This window comes from Panthera onca, chromosome C2 (assembly GCF_046562875.1).
Source record: "Panthera onca isolate mPanOnc1 chromosome C2, mPanOnc1 haplotype 2, whole genome shotgun sequence".
NCBI classification, from domain to species: domain Eukaryota; kingdom Metazoa; phylum Chordata; class Mammalia; order Carnivora; family Felidae; genus Panthera; species Panthera onca.
The window spans coordinates 2046874-2063207 of NC_138347.1; the positions used below are offsets into that span (position 1 = coordinate 2046874).

General features: G+C 60.4%; 1 protein-coding gene across 1 annotated transcript in view; it reads left to right on the plus strand.

The window, feature by feature from the left end:
* Positions 1-16334, plus strand: part of TSPEAR (thrombospondin type laminin G domain and EAR repeats) — a 155809-nt gene that overhangs the window by 136221 nt on the left and 3254 nt on the right. The window contains exons 9-11 of the mRNA XM_060641014.3: positions 22-251; positions 11984-12171; positions 14453-14554. Coding sequence (XP_060496997.3) covers positions 22-251; positions 11984-12171; positions 14453-14554 — 520 coding nt within the window. The remainder of the gene's footprint in view (positions 1-21; positions 252-11983; positions 12172-14452; positions 14555-16334) is intronic.

Sequence of the window (16334 nt, forward strand, 5' to 3'; positions counted from 1 at the left end):
AACGCGGCTGCTTGGTGGCAGGTGATAACCACAACATCGACAGCGTCATCTACAAGTGGAACCCGAGGACCCGACTCTTCGAGGCCAACCAGACCATTGCCACCTCGGGCGCCTACGACTGGGAGTTCTTCACCGTGGGGCCCTACTCCTTCCTGGTGGTGGCCAACGCCTTCAACGGCACGTCCACCAAGGTGCACTCCCACCTGTACGTCTGGCTCCTTGGCTCCTTCCAGCTGTTCCAGGCCTTCCTGGTAAGGAGCCGGCGGGAGGCCCGCGTCTCACCCCTGCCGGGCCGCGTGGCACCTGTGGCGTGGGGGCCGGAGCCGGGACCCCCCGCCCCAGACCCTCCCCACCCAGGCACCTCCCCCACAGGGCTCAGGCTGAGCCCGTGTTGCCTGCAGCAGCCTGTTACCCCGAGTAGGGCCTGGGGGGCCCCAACGTGTGGCGGGAGGGCCCCTGGCCTGCCCTCCCTCCGGCACGGAGCTCCCCCGGGCAGCGCCGGGTGCTCGGGGGCTCTCATGCCCCCCCGACTCGCCTTTGTGGGGGCGTCAGGCTCCTGTCCTGGGGCAGCTGAGCAGCGGCCCCGGGCCCGCCCGGGGGTGAGGGACGGGGCAGCACTTCTCCCTCAGACCACGAGTGTCCCGTAGCCGGTTCCAGGCTCCTGGGCTACCCGCTCGTGAGCAGAGGATCATGGAGAGGAAGCATAGGTGCTGGCGGGGGGCGGGGGTTGGGGGGCCACTGTCTCAGTCTCAGGGCTGGAACTGGCTGCCCATCTGTTTTCCTGGTGGAGCCGTGGGGACTCCCTGTCTACCTCCGGGAATGGTGGAGAGGATGCATCACCAGTGTGACTCCTTCCTCCCTGGATCCTTCTGGAACATTCCTTTCCTGGTTTATCTGTCCCCTCATCCGCCCGGGAGAAATGCTTCGAGGGCCCTCTGAGCCTTGGGGTGGTGGCTCCTTTGGCATCGGACGTCCCAGCGAGGCGTCCTGTGCGGGCGGTGCCCACAGCCTGAGGCCGGTGGTCACAGGACAGAGGAGGGAACACGGGAACACGCGGAACCCACCCTCTCGTCGGCTCTGCGGGGAACTGGGAAGGGCAGGCGGGCTTTGCTAAGCAACGCCTACCTTGAGACCAGCAGCCGTGCAGAGAGGCTGTAGTGACCGAAGGCAGTCTAGAACATTCCACACGCGCCGTCCCATCTAGGACAAGCCCGGAGGTGGCACATGGGGTGGGCTTCAAACGCAAGGGAGGAAAGATGAAGTTCAATGGTTCGGGCTCCTCTGCGGGGCGGTGGAAGGGTAGCATAGGGAGGTGGAGCACTCAGAGGAGCCCACGGCGAGGACACGGACGGGCTCGCGGACAGCAGCTTGAGCCAGTTCCTGTTTGTTCCCGCCGCCGGGCTGGGCTTGCACCGGTCACGGCTGGCCGGCTGGAGGCCGAGGCGCTGTCCACCGCCCGCTTGGGGGGCTCACACTGCAGCCCCCCCAAATCCCAGCCAGGGCACCGCGTCCCAGCGACGTTAGGACAAGCCCCAGAGGGCGAGGACAGCTGCAGGAGGGGCAGCCGGGTCCCCGAGCGCTGACATTGCCCCAGAGGGTGTGGGTGTGAGCGGGGAGCCGGCCCGGCCCCGAGTTTCCCAGCAGGGGGAGGTCATTCTTGGGGCTGCTGGTTCCCGAGATGGGGCGCCCCGGGGAGAAGTGGGACCGGGGTGGGCACGATTCCTTTGCAGCCATGCGCCTCCGTAACGGCCGGAGGGGCTGAGCGGGCTGAGCCGCGTGGGCGGCTGCCGCTGGCCGAGCAGTAACCACGCAAAGCACCCGCACCAGGAGCTTCGCCCGCCTCCTCCCACTCAGTCCTCACAGCCACGCTGCGAGCTAAGTGCTGCCCCCAGTCTCCCTGTACAGCTGGGGAAACTGAGGCACGGGGGTCCCAGGACTCGCCCCTGCCGGAGCCGCAGCTCTGGATGGGAACCCAGGCGGTGCGGTGCTTGTTATTACTCCATTCGGCGTAGGACAGGGTCCTCGAGCACGCGCTCCTTACGAGGCCTTGTGAACGCCAGGACCCGGGAAACAGCTCGGACGGCCTGGGGTGGGGCTGTCCCCAGCAACGGGCCTGGGTGTGTGCGCGCCGGTTGGAGGGGCATCCCGCAGTGGGCTGGCCCGGGGTCTGCCTGTGAGGGCCCACGTGGGACTAGACGCCAGGCCTTCGAGACTAAAGATGCGGGAGCGTCTGGGGCCTCCGCTGGGGCGTCTGGGGCCGGACGGCCAGGGAGGCGGGCCTCCACGGTGGCAAAATCAGGAATCCCCAGGAGGCCCAGACACGCGGGGACGGTGGCTGGGAACGAGCACGTGGCACTGAGCAGCTGTGAAAGGCGACAGGCCGACGCAGCTCATGTGGAAAGTCCGTGGGCTCTACGCTTACTCCGCGTCACCGGGTCGCGTGGATGTCCTACCGTGAGCGCGCCCGGCCTGAGGTGGGCTTCCGGGTGCTCGCACACCTGTAGCCCACACGAGGGGCGACCGCAGGAACTGAAGGCTTTATTCATCTGGAAGATTCAGGAAGCTTGTTTCAGGTTCCCGTCTGGCTTGGGGGTGCACTTTGGAGATTTTCACCAATGCCCACCGACGCCTTGACCCTAAACCTCCTGCATCTGAAAAAAGGCCAAGTTAGAGGGTGTTCGTCGTCTTGGCTCCTCATCCGGGGCCACGACCAGGTGGCCCGGCTCCCGGAGCACAGCCCAGCACCGGCCATCCTCACCATCACCTCCAAGCCGACGGCTGGGGCCTCCCGGGGTTTGACCCGATCGCACGATAGCTAAAGCAGCACGTACGTCCATGCTGGAGACCAGGCTGGCTCTGGGACACAAGGGGGTTTTAAAAATTATACTGATCTTCAGAGGTGTTCAAGAAGGTATTTCATTTATAAAGTCAGCACAGAGCTCCGAGGAATCACAAGTACCGTTGCACATTGTTAACGTGACTGGAAAATCGAGGTCGGGGAAACTTCTAGAATGCAGAACCAGAAGCTGAGACAGAGAGGATCAAGCCGGGAGATCCAGAAGGAGTGATGCTGGGGAAGAGAGCAACGGGGCCATCAGAGGGGATCCCTGAGACCCGGGAACACGCCCTCGGAGGGGGCGCTGGCCCCGGAGACCGGATCACGCGGGTCTGACTGTTTGAGGAAATTCGCGGGCATTGCAGGAAAGATCCTAGGACACTTTCCCAGTTTCTCACCCGTAGCCGTGCGCCCTGGCCCAGAGTCTGCCCTCCGTGATCCTGGGGAGACCACTCAGCCTGGATTCTGTTTGCTGCGCTTTGTGCAGGAGGAGGGGCACAGGGCGCCACAAATGTCAGTGGCTTCCTGCCACCGAAGGTTAGTCCTCACCAGGTGAAGCACCGTGAGGTTCCCGGCTCTCCCCTGCCACGTGTCTGCACCGTCGGAGCCTCGACCACGGCCAGGAGAGGCGGGAAGGCCCCACTGGCCGGCACTGGTCACATGAGCTGGCGTAGCTGCATGGGACACTGGGAAAAGTAGGGGAAGGTGCTGTCCTTGAGGTGTGCCCCGTGGGAGTCACCCCCGACACAGGAGATCAGAATCAGAACTGGTGGCTCCAACCAAAGATGGTGGTGAAGGAAAGTTCCAGAAGGGGAACCAGTGCCCAGATGGCACAGGTGGGAGGTTAGGGAAGCAGGACTCCGTGCAGGTGGGCTGAACGGGATGCAAGAGTGGCCACGCGGGTAGATTCCCCGGGACGGCGTCGCAGGTGCGGCATCCGCAGGGCAGGAGGGAACGGCTCCCGAGGTGGGGGGCTGGGGAGGGGGTGCAGCAAGAGGCTGGAAGACATGGTCGCGTGCAGAGATGGGGTCTCCTTCCCCAAGAAGGAAAAAGAGGGAAACAGGGATGGATTCCGGAAGACGCAGCAACCAGCATCTTGTTGAACAGCCACGATGGGCAGCCCTCCGGGGCACGTGTGCGGGAAGCCATAGGCAGAGCCGTCACCGTTCAGACTGCACGTGGGGACGGTCCCCAGGGCTGGCCCGGAGCTCCTCCCACCACTGAAACCCCCGGGCAGGGCATGAGCTCAGCCTGGCCCTAGGCTCTGCCAGAGTGACATTGGGGCATGGCCAGCGCGCCAGAAATGCGAACAGTGATGTCTGGATTCTAGAGCCATCCTGTGGACAAGGTCTGGGGTCCGACACTGAGTGCATCTCTTGGGGCTCGTCAGTAGAGGGCCAAGGGCAAGGGGAGGTGGAAGGAGGGTGGGGCCCCCTGTCTTCATCCTAGAGCTGCAGTGGGGTGTGAAGAGCCCATGCCCACACTGCTCGCAGGAATCGGAGGGGTCTCCGCAGGACCCCCTCAGGGGACAGGCAGCCGCAGGCCCCAGGCAGGGGCAGCTCTGTCTCCAGGTGCCCAGGCCGGGCGCGGGCAGCCTGGGGCTCCCCAACAGACAGGACCACGTGGCGCGGAGGCCCGCCCTGTGCTTGGGACACGGTTTTCCCCCTTGCTGGCAGCCTCATGCAGCCACTCTGGGATTGCTGAGGGCCACCTTTCTTGCTTCCCCTTTTGAAAAGCCTTTCTGCCATTTACAGAGATATTTGAAGGGAGGTCTGCGGCTGCATTTACTGGCTCTTGATTCCACCTCAGACTCATTTCACAGCTGAGAAAACTGAGGCTGGGAAGTGAGGGGACCCAGTTGGGGACACGGCTGGGACGTGCAAGAGCCAGTGCACGCAAACGAGGCCCCATCGCTGGTGTGGAGCCCGGAAGGGGCCCCCGGGGACGCGTGTCTCCTCGCCCTGCCTGTGTGTGCGCCCCGTCCCCCTATCACAACAGGGTCGGGACAGGTGCTGAACTCCGCCGAGCAGACTCACCAGGGTCTTAGAAGGCAGGTGGGAGGCACTCCCGGACTGGGGTTGCAGGAGACTATCCTCAGAGACACGGGCAGCGGTGGGCAAGTCGGCCCGGGAGGTGGGGGGCGGCCACGCTGCATTTTCGGATGGCACCTGAGAGCCAGCACCAGCCTGTGCCCAGGCTGGAGCTGTCCCAGCAGCCAGAGCTCTGCGGGCACCGCCACCACCCGGCCCGACGGGCGACAGCAGCCCCGCGCCCGGCCCGGAGGCCTTCTCCCGCATGCCACACCGCCTCATGCCTCGACCACACCTCAAACCCACAAAATCCCACTTTCATGTTTTGCCAACATTTTTCACATCACGTTTAAGTCCTTTTAGGTCCTGGTGATGCCTTCGTGTGTTTACGATTTGGTTTGCAGTTTGTAACGTCTTTTGTGACCGTGAGCTTTGAAGCGGGCAAGGTTGGGTGCTTTGAAGGCGTGCGCACGTGGAGAGGTGCTGACCTCGAGGAGGCCCTTTCTGGAGGCACCAGCCAGACATGGGGTGCAGTGGGGGCAGGGGGGCGTTTGAGCAGTGGCTGTGCACACACATGTGTTGGGAGGGAGCCGGGGGCATCCCAGGGCTGCAGGGTTTGTGGCTCACCTGGGGCACATTCCTCAGCCTCACCCCCTACGTCTCCCCACCTCGCCCACCAGGAGTTCTAGAACCTTCCTTCAGCTGGCAGAGGCCAAAGCTCCAATGACTTTGGCCCATCGGCTTCGATCAAAGAAGGCCGGAGCTGGGGGTGTCCGGGAAGGAATGAACCCCACCCACGGGAAACCCGGCCTCTAGCTGTGGGGCCTGGGCCCGGGTCACCCGGTGTGGACCCAGAATGGAGGGGAGAGGCGAGCGGCTGACCCAGTCAGGGTGTGGATGTGGGAGGCGGGACTGATGCATGTGCCGCTGGCAGAAATGAGGTCCAAGAGCCAGAGGGGCCAGCTGAGTGCCCACGGGAGCCCTGGGAGAAAGGGTGTGTTGTCTGGGGGGGGGGGGGGGCAGGGCAGGCAGGCCGGTTATCAGCGGGTGTGTGGGGCCGGGGGGGTGAAGCTGAAGTTTGTCAGAAACGTAGCTTCCACCGGGAATGTAAAGGGCCAGGAAGGAACTGGAAGACAGGCCAGAACGTTGGGTTCAGACCCCTACCGAGGGGAGGGTCGCGTAAGAGTGCCCCTCGGTGGTCGGTGCTCCGGACAGCCCTGGGAGGGGGCTTCCTCCTGGTGACTTCTGTGGCCAGACAGCCTGGGGGATGGGACCCTCGCCCACTTCGGCCACCTGCATGCCACGAGGACAGCAGCGTCCCCCCGGGGACCCTTTGGGGGAGCTGCCTGCGTGCCCCTGGCAGCTCACCCCGCCTCCCGTCCTGCACCCCAGGCACCCCCTGACCTCGATTCTTTGCTCCCCGAAGCCAGAACCCAAGGGCCTCCTGGCCCAGCAGCTGATCCTCTCCTTCCCGGGAGCCCACCCACCCTGGAGGGAGGTTGTCAGGGGCTCCAGGTACACCTGGCTGCCGAGTCCCCCAGAAGCGCCATTATCCCCGTGAGGTGCGTGGGCAGCCCGCCAGGCCGCGTGTTGGGGGCTGTTGGGACAGGGCACCGGGGGATTTCCACTCAGAAGGAGGGAGGGAGGGGCCCGCCCAGCCCAGCAGGTGCCTGGCTACCTTGCTGGGTGCCAGGCAGGGTTTGGCAGAGCTGTTTGATGTGGGAAGTTCTTCTTCTCTCTCTGATGAGTCCCTAACGTGCCTAGAATCCAGGAGGCGCCTGACATCGGGCCCCAGGCCCATACACCCCGTGCCCAGGCTGGTGCAGCCCCAGGTAGAGACTCTCCCCACTCTCACTTCTGAGCCACAGGAGCCCGGCCTCCGGCCCAGGGCGAGGGTGTTGGCCCTGTTCTGTGAGGGGCGCTGGCAGCCCGGTGCGGGGAGGAGGGGTCGCTGACGGCCAACGCCCATGATCGGGGAGACCCCGTGTGGGCCTCTGCCACCCTCCGCCCAGATGAAATACAGGATGCCTCCTTCAGTTTGAATTCCAGGTAAACAATGAATAATTTCTTGTAAAATCATGTCCCAAGTCGTGCATGGGATACACATAGACTGAAAACTCATTGTTTATCTGAAATGCAGATTGGATGAGGCACCCCCATGCTCGCCGTGGCAGGCGCCCCGGGGCGGTGGGCGTGCGGACGAGAGCCTCGAAGCCACACGCACCTGAGTGTCCCCCCCTGCCTTACTGCCACCAGACACACCTCGTCCTTCCTCCTCCCCCGGGACCTCTCCCTGTGCTCCCAGAGCCTCCCGCAGCCCCTCCGTGCTGGGACTGAAGGCAGGTGAGCAGGCCGAGGGTCACTTGGAGCTGGAAGGAAGCCGTGGCGACTGGGGAGATCCCGTCCTCGGAGCAGCTCCCGGCCGCTTGTACTGCAAGGGTGGGCCCAAGCGCATGTGTGCGTGCAGATATGCGCACGTGTGTGCATGGGTGCGTGTGCATGTCTTATGTATGTGAGTGTGCGCGGGTGTGTATGTGCCTACATACGTGTGTGCGTCCGCGTGCACGCGGGCACGTGCATGTGTGTGTGTGCACGTACGTGTGTGTATACAGGTGCGTGTGTGTGTGTGTTTGTACAAGGTGCGTGTGTGTGCACAGGTGCATGTCTGTGTGTGCAGGTGTGTGTGCAAGCATGTGCATTTGCAAGTGTTAGTTTCCCAGTGACGTGGCTTCTTCAGCACAGGGCTGGGGGAGCGTGTGACGTTCTGACGACTCCCGTTCGGTTTCTGGAAAGTCACGGAGCCGCAGGCGGAACTCTGCACGCGTGGGTCCTGAGCAGGTGTCCCGTGCAGCAGCCACAGAGAGGACGGGGCTGAAGACTCCATGGGCCCCAGGTGTCTCAGAGCCTCCTCAGATGTTGTGAGGTGGCCCCAGGGGACGGAAATCGTGCCACCTCGTGGAGCCACAGCAACGACAGGACAAGCTCATCCAAGAAAGCTTTAGCCCGGCTCCTGGCCCGCGCGTGGAGGCAGTGACTGCCAGGTGTCCTGGCCCCTTGTCCTTGTCCTTGCGGCTCTTATTCTTTTAGCCGAAACTCGCCTGTTTCTGCTCCTCAGGACAGGTCTGGACCCGTTTCTAGAGCAGCAGAACTGGGAGCCCAAACGGGGCGAGGCCTGTCCTCCGTCAGGGCCCTGTTGGCTGGGTCACGGCAGGCAATGGCGCCCTCTGCTGGGCGTGGAGAGAATGCCGCCACGTCAGGCCAGAGTTTGTTCTTTGTCCCGCGGCTGGGGTTGGCTGGGCTCTGAGGCTGAGGGGGGACGGGGCAGCACATCCCGAATCTGCACGTGGGCAAAGTGACAGACGTGCCAAGGAGGGGCAGGCACGTGAGGCCTCGCTGGGCATTGTGTAGCCAGGGAGGGACGCGGTGGCGGGTCACAGGCACGCTCCTGCCATACGGCCAGCTCCGGCCCAGCCAGGACAATCTGGGACCCGCCCCCCCGGCCGGATGCAGTGTCCCCAGGGGAGCAGCCCAGTCCCCAGCCTGCCCGCTTCGTAGCTTTGGGCATCCCCTCGCCCCTGGGCTCGGTCCTAGTCCACGCAAAGGAATCCCCCTAGACCCCGGCCCTGAGCACGGCCCCAAAATGTGCAGGGTGGGGACGGTGCTAAGAGCCAACTGTTGCCCAAACACGAGGAGTGTCCCTGTGTCCGGGGCCGCGGCGGCCGGCAGGATGTGTGGAGGTGACCTCCTGTCCTTAGCACGCTGCAGGGGTTCCCCAGCAACGTGCCTCAGACACTGACCCAAAGCACCGAAGACAAATCTTTTTCTTGCCTCCGAGGTGCCTGTGGACACAGATCCTGGATCTATTGTCCTGTTCCAGCTTTCTCGGTGGCCAGAAAAGCTGAAAGTTAGCCTTGGAAGGAAGGAACGGACCCTCTGCCTTCCACCACGCTTCATTCTCACAGGCCCCACCCCCACGCTTTCTGCCCCCACCCCCCCCCACACACACACACAGCTCCCCGCTACCCCCTGCAGCCAGGCAGGTGCACCCAGAACACGCCGAGCACCTCCTCTGGGCTCCACCACGGCCCCCCCCACGGAAGATTCCAGATGAGGAGAAAACGTTTGCTTTTGTCAGCATTTTTACACATTGGGTGCGAAGTGATGTCTCTGTGTGGTTTAAAGTTGTTAATTCCCTGAGGACTCAAGATAGGGGGCGTGTGTCCACGCATTTATTGGCTTTCTGTACTTTCATTTGGGAAATGTCTTTTGTCCTTATTTTAATTTTTTTTTTTTTTGCCTTTTCATTATCGAAAGACAGCTGTGCTCACCACTATGCCACCAACACGCCTTTTCACTATTGATAACGTAGGAGTAATAGCCTTGTGACAATATAATGTTATCCCTACCTGTGTGTCGGGCTGCTGTGCAACGTGTGTGTGCACGTGTGTGTACATGTGTGCAAGCGTGTGCATGCATGTGTGTGCGTGCACGTGTGTGTGCATGTGTACATGTGTGTGCTGTGTGTGCTTGCTTTAGACGTCTGGGATCTGTCAGTATTTTGCTGTGAACGCTCAGCTGTCTGTATACGCCCAGAGCTCACCTTCCAGCGCCCTTGAGCATCTGTGCGGCAGACCCTGGCTCGGCCCGGCGGGGTCCGCCCTCAGCCCTGGCAGTGGCCTCCAGCTTTTCCTGCAAAGCAGGGCTGCTGGCAATCATTCTGTCACTTCTGTCTGAAAAGGGCCTCATTTCACTTTCATTTGTGAAGGATAATCTCACCAGTTTTAGAATTCAGAGCTCATACACTTTGAGGATGTTTCTCCGTTGACGCTGGTCTCCGGTGAGAAGTTCGGGGTCACAGGCACGGCCGTCCCTGTGCCGATGTAGCGAATGTGTCTTCTCCCGCTGCCTTTGAGGTTCTCGCCTTGTCTTCTATTTCAGTGATTTGAGCACCACGTGTCTGGGCGTGGATTTTTGTGTTTATTCTGCGTTGGGTCTCTGATCTTGGATCTGTGGTTTGGTGTTTTTAATCAAATGTGGGAAGATTTTGATTTAAATGTTTTCTTCTGCCTCATTCTCTTTTCCTTCTGGAAGGTCCAGCTGTATGTGCGTTGGATCGCGTTGCATTATCCCCCTTCTGTTCATGTTTGTTACCATCCCCTTTGTGTGTTTCAGTTTGGGTAACCGCCAGGGGTCTCCCTTCTGGCTCCCTGACGCCCTCTGGACGGCCCGGCCGGGTGGCTCCCCGTCCCAGCCCTTTTCCCTACACACTCCCATCAGAGTCATTGTGGCCTGTGCCCGCCAGCTCCAGTGGCACCGTTGGTACATTTCTGTCCAGTATTTTCTCTTGATCAGGGGTCACGCTTGCCTTCTGCTTACGCTTCTGGCCTCTCACCTCTTGTTTGTCTGTGGGTCCCGGGTAACTCGCCCCATGTGTGCAGTTCAGGAGCCAGACAAGGACTTGAGAGAGGTTAACGGGGAGACATCGGGGCTCCCCCTTCTGAGCCTCCCTCCTCTCTCGGATAGTCCCCTTCTGTCTCTAGACACTCTGGGAACTCCAGACTCTCCCCTCAAGACCCCCAGCCAGTCAGCCTGCTGCACCCACCCGAGTGCAATGCCCACGTGTGGTGGGACAAGGACAGTCCTCAGAGGAAAAGTCAGATAAGCACACACCTTGTGCGTGTGATTCCCTTTGTTCAAGGGTCACGGCCCCTCCGGTTTCTGCCTGCCCTTGGCCACTCTCCAGAACCTTCCGACAGTTGCATGCACAGTCGTGTTTACAGTTGCTATCGGCAGGGGTCAGTCTAGCAGGCAGCCCTCTGCCACCATCAGAAGCCAAAAGTCAGGAGGCAAACTTCAAAATAAATTTTTTTTAATGTTTATTTTTGAGAGAGAGAAACAGAGCACAAGCAGGGGAGGGGCAAAGAGAGAGAGAAAGAAAGAATCCAAAGCAGGCTCCAGGCTCTGAGCTGTCAGCCCTGACGTGGGGCTTGAACCCATGAACCATGAGATCGTGACCTGAGCTGAAGTCGGACACTGAACCATCTGAGCCCCCCAGGTGCCCCTGGAGGCAAACTTTTAAAGACAACCTCAATGCAAAGTGTGCCACTGGAGAGTTTCTGCAGCTCTCACCAGCCCGTGGGGACAGATGGGGCCAACAGAACCCCCTTCCTGCGGACATGGGAACTGAAGGCCCGGCAGCCTGCACTGGCCGTGGTTCAGGCTCCCCTGGGCGTTGACATGCTCTCCCATCAGCCACAGACCCCGCCCCGGGGAGCGACCACGTTCTCCCTCTCCTCGGCCCCTGCCATTTGCTGTCGCCCAAAGGGCCTCTCCCTGTGCCCGCCCCTGGTTTTCCTGGGAAAACGTCTCCGTTTATTTCCGCCCCCGCCCTCTCCCTCGAGGGCTCAGACCCAGGGCCCGGACCCGGACCCCTCGGGTCCTCTCCTTCCCTGCACCACCTGCGTCACCACAATCCCTGAGATGCTGGCCATAAACCGGACATGAACTTCCTCCTCGTGGGCCCCACGTGCAAATCAGCGCGTGCAGCTGGAGGTCGGGGCAAAGGCTCCACGGCTCGCCACTCGTGTCCAAGTCCGGCCCCGTTGCACCACGTGTGTCTCACCCCCGAGGGCTGTAAGTGATTTGTGGACGAGCAGCCTGCATGGGAGCCCAGAGACGGGGCTGCGGACAGGGTCCGAAGAAAGCCTCAGGCCAGGGAGAGCGTGTGGTGAGGAACACAAGTATCTAGAGGCTGCTCCTGAGTTCAGAGCCAGGACTGGAGGAAGCAGGGAGGGCTCCCTGGAAGAGGTGTCATAGCAGCTGGAGGGGCAGCATTGCGCATGGGGGAGTGGGGGACTCAGAAGGCTAAGAGGTACTTTGCACAGATGACCTCTTCGGGCGTGGGTGCAGCTGGGCACCCACACTCGGGACAGGAGTGGTGGCGAGGAGGCTGGGAAAGCGAGCGAAGCCAGACGGGGACCGCCGCCCGACTGGTGCGTGCAGCGCAGCGGGGCCCCAGCCGCATTTGCGGGTTAGGGGTGTCTCCCCGCGGCCGCGCCGGGACCCTTCCGAGGGCCTCTCTTCACGCCCGCCCCCCGCACTCCTCTTTCTGTCCCAGACGTTCGGCGCCGCGGACTGGGAGGTGTTTCACATCGGAGAGAGGGTCTTCCTGGCTGTCGCCAACAGTCACAGCTACGACGTGGAAATGGAAGCACGCAACGACTCCTACGTCATCAACTCGGTCATCTACGAGCTGAATGTCACCGCGCAGACCTTCGTCAGGTTCCAGGAGATTACCACCTGCAGGTGCGCCTGGAGGCTGGGGGCCGGCTGGAAGGGCAGGGCACGGCGTCCCAGGGGCTCTGGGGCGTCGGCTGCCTGCGCTGCCCGCCGGGGCCCACCTGGCGGAGGCGGCACGGCTCTGAGCCCCGCGGGAGACTCCCAGGGCACACGCGGCGGCCGCCTGAGGCGCGGTGCGCGGCCGCTGGGGGCGTGACGGGGCCTCACTCCTCAACACGTTGCGAACCTCCCGCTGGGCCCGCTGACGGACTCCGTGGCCTCTGCGGTAAAACCTGGATGGCGAGTCTGCACGACGAGCAACCGTCTCGAATAAGCTTCGACTTGGCAAACGCGCGACGCCTTGCCACACGCCCAGCGTCACGTGATCCCAGCTGAGCCAGTGGTTCTTGAAATTTGCTTTGAGATACGAGTGCTTTGGATGACGAGCCTGTTTCCAGGGCGAACCGCGCTCGCAGACCAAGGTTTTACTGTATTTGTAGGCTCGGCTCTCACCGCTTTCCAACACTGTGGCTGGTTGGTTTGCTGCGATTCAGTGATTTTTATTAAATTCACAGAGATGTGCAACCACCACCAGGTAACTTGGAACGTTTCCATCACCCCAAGAAGAACCCCTACCATTCAGCTGCCCCCCCTGCCCCCACCCCAACCCTGGCAACCAGCGCTCTACTTTCTGTCCCCACGGGGTTCCCCATTCTGGATGTTTCCAAGACGTGGAGTCATATGGGAGGTGGCCTCTGGTGCCTGGCCGCTCTCACTCAGCGCACTCCTCAAGGTTCACGCACGCTCTGGTGTGTGTCAGCACTCGCTGCTTTTCACGGCCGGATAATACTCCATTATGCGTGGGCGGATCCGTTTTGTGTACCCCCTAGATGATGGACGTGTGGGTCTCTCCACCCTGACCAAACGGTGTGGCTCTGGAGGACAGAGATATACCCGTTCTGGGGGCTCAGCAGGGACTCACGGCTGGACGCCCCCATTTCTACCGCGTTAAAGCAAAGCTGGCCTCTGCTAGGAGTCTGGTGCAGACGGCGTGAGTCCCACGCGCCTTGACTCGAGAACCCGCCGCCTCTGGACGACTACCTCCCGGGGCACCACCCTGCCCGTCACCCGCGGCCACACCGCACAGGCGAAGGCGTGGCCGGCCTCCCCTCGGGGAGCACTTTGGAGCCGAATCATAACTGGCCGTCACTGGGGGCGGCCCTAGACACGAACCTGGTGGTGGAAGAGAAGAGGCGATGCCCCCGAGTGTCCCAGGGGCCGCGTGAGCCCCCTGCTCTAGGCCAGCGCCTCGGCCCCCACAAGGAAGGAGCCCAGAGGCAAGTCCGCAGTAACACGGGTGGCCCTCCACCCCCCGAACAGGCCACGGCTCTGAGCTGCTGGACGCAGACACAGTGGCCTGGCCTGGGGCGCCCGGCCGCATCCCGCCTGCCGCACAGCGGTGGCCTCGGCTTCCCCATCCAAGAAGAGTGCGGCGGCAGGGGGTGGGGCGTGGGATGAGAAACAGAGCTTCTGAACGCAGGAGGAAGTTTCCGTGTCGGCACCTGAGCAGGTACCAAGCAGGGAGCCGAGGGGCAAGCCCGTGTCCTCACTCCTGCCTCCAGGGGCTCTGCACGCCCCCGCGGAGTGACCCTGGGGACCTCTTCTCCGCTGGCTCCCCCCTCTTCACAGTGACGGAGTTTTGCCTTCGTTCCACGGCAGCACAAGCACCCGTGGACGGACGGAGGGATAAGCAAACCGTCCCTCCACACGGTGGAGGGTCATCCGGCCTTGAAAGGGCTGTGACACAGGCCACCACACGGCAGACCTCGAGGACGTCATAGCGAGTGAGATAGGCCAGTCACCAAAGGACAAAAACGGTGTGATTCCACTCGTACGAGGCCCCTCAAGCTCGCAATTCAGAGACGGGGAGCAGGGTGGGGGCCAGGGCTGGGGGCGCGGGGTTAGTGTTTCACAGGGACGGAGGCTCAGTTTGGGGAGCCGAGAAGTTTCCGGAGACGGACAGTGGCGATGTTAGACAGTGTTATTAATGTACTTAACACTGCTCGACTGTATGCTTGAAAATGGACAGGATGAAAATTTTATGCCATTTGTATTTTATGACTTAAATTCAAAAAACGTTTTTAAAGCGAACGACCAGTTCGCACCTCCCCGGAACAGACCCATGCGCCGTGTGACGAAATCGCTCTGGATCTTGGGTGGGCAGTGGGCCCTCGGTTCTGCGCCTGGGGGAACGGGCTGGAAGCCAGAGCGCCGGCTGCCGCTGATGCCTGCTCACCTGTCTCCGCAGCGCTCTGGACTGGGAGTTTTTCTCGGTGGGAGAAGATTATTTCCTGGTGGTCGCAAACTCCTTCGACGGAAACACCTTCCTGGTAAACAGTATTATTTACAGGTAAGGAGCCTCCGAGGGCCACCCCCTTCCGCACAGCCTGGGTTTGTCGGCAGTGGGGTGAGCGCCGGCCACAGCCAGGCACAGGCGGGCAGTCTGTGGGTGACCTCAGAGCAGGCCGAGTCTGGGTCATGCCCCGGGGTCAGCCGGGTGGCCCGCTGGTCACGCAGACGCCCCCACCGTCGGATCCTGGCCGCAGGCACAGTATTCCGGCACCGTGCCTTGAGAGTTCGCGATATTTCATTCTATGAAATGTTCCCGTCCAGGACTGTGGCAGCTCTGTCCCCATGTCAGATGTCCTGCCTTTCCTCACACACGCACCGGGGCGCTGTCTTGAAGTCGCCTCTGGGAGGTTTTCGAGTTGTGCGAGCACAACACCTGGGACGTTTCCCTTTCTATCTCCAGCTGTTTATCATGACGTTTTCCACCTGCACCCCCAGACTGGGATAGTTCAAATAGTAAGATGTATCTACTTTCTCTGTGGTTAGCTTAAATTCTTTTTTTTTAATTTTTTTTTTTACATTTTTATTTATTTTTGAGAGACAGAGCACAAGCAGGGGAGGGGCAGAGAGAGAGGGAGACACAGAATCCGAAGCAGGCTCCGGTCTCTGAGCAGTCAGCACAGAGCCCGACACGGGACTCGAACCCGCAGACGGTCAGATCATGACCTGAGCCGAAGTCAGACACTTAACTGACTGAGCCATCCAGGCAGTCCTAGCTTCAATTCTCTTATAAAGCCACTGGGGCTTTGTTCTCGTTCAATAGCGTCTCTTGAACAACTTGCCCAATTTCTCCCAGGGTTATCAGTGAAGTCAGTTTTTTCTTTTACCTCTTCTCCAGACAACTTTGGTCATCTATATCTTACTAGAAAAATCGCCAAGTTTCTTTAGCCTGTTCGATTTACTAGAAAGTAGAATTTTTAACATGACAAAGTAGTTTTAAAATTCATGTGGAAGAATATATTTTCAAATGTGGCCAAGATTTTGAAAAAACACAGGAGGGGAGGAGGCCCTCAGACAATGGAAACACAGCAGGTGGTTTCTGCGAAAAATAAACACACAGGCGGGAAGGCATATAGTCCAGAAGAGAAGCCAGCAAGTTATGAACATTTAATGTGATAAATGTGTTTCAAGTCAACGAGGAAAGCATGTGCTATGTGTTACTTAATAAGTAATTGTGTATAATTTGCTATCCGTCTGGAGGAAAACACAGCCATACCCTGCTGTATATTATACACAGAAATAAACTTTACAGGGATTAAAAATCTAACTGTAAGCAAGTAAACAACAGAAATATTAGCAGAAAAGCTAAGACAACTTTGACCGCAAGCTTACCCGGGAGGGCGCGATGCCTCCGTAAACAAGGCCTGTGCAAGGTTGCCGGGAAGATACCCTAAACTTCAGGGTTCTGGGGGAAAAGGCATCCTATTCACAAAGAAAACTATTGGGGCGCCCGGGTGGCACCCTAAGTGTCTGACTTAGGCTCGGATCATGATTTCATGGTCTGTGGGTTCGAGCCCCGCATCGGGCTCTGTGCTGACAGCTCGGAGCCTGGAGCCTGTTTTGGATTCCGTGTCTCCCTCTCTCTCTCTCTCTCAAAAAAAAAAAAAATTAAAAAGAAAACTTTTGACCACACATTTAATGGAAGAGGAACCCCTACAGGTTAATCAAAGCTAATTTTAATTTGGAAAAATGGGCAAGGGCACGAACAGGAATCACGGGAAGAAAATCAGAAACCTGAGTAGAGTACACATTAGGAGCTGCTCTCTCAAAGCTTGAGGATG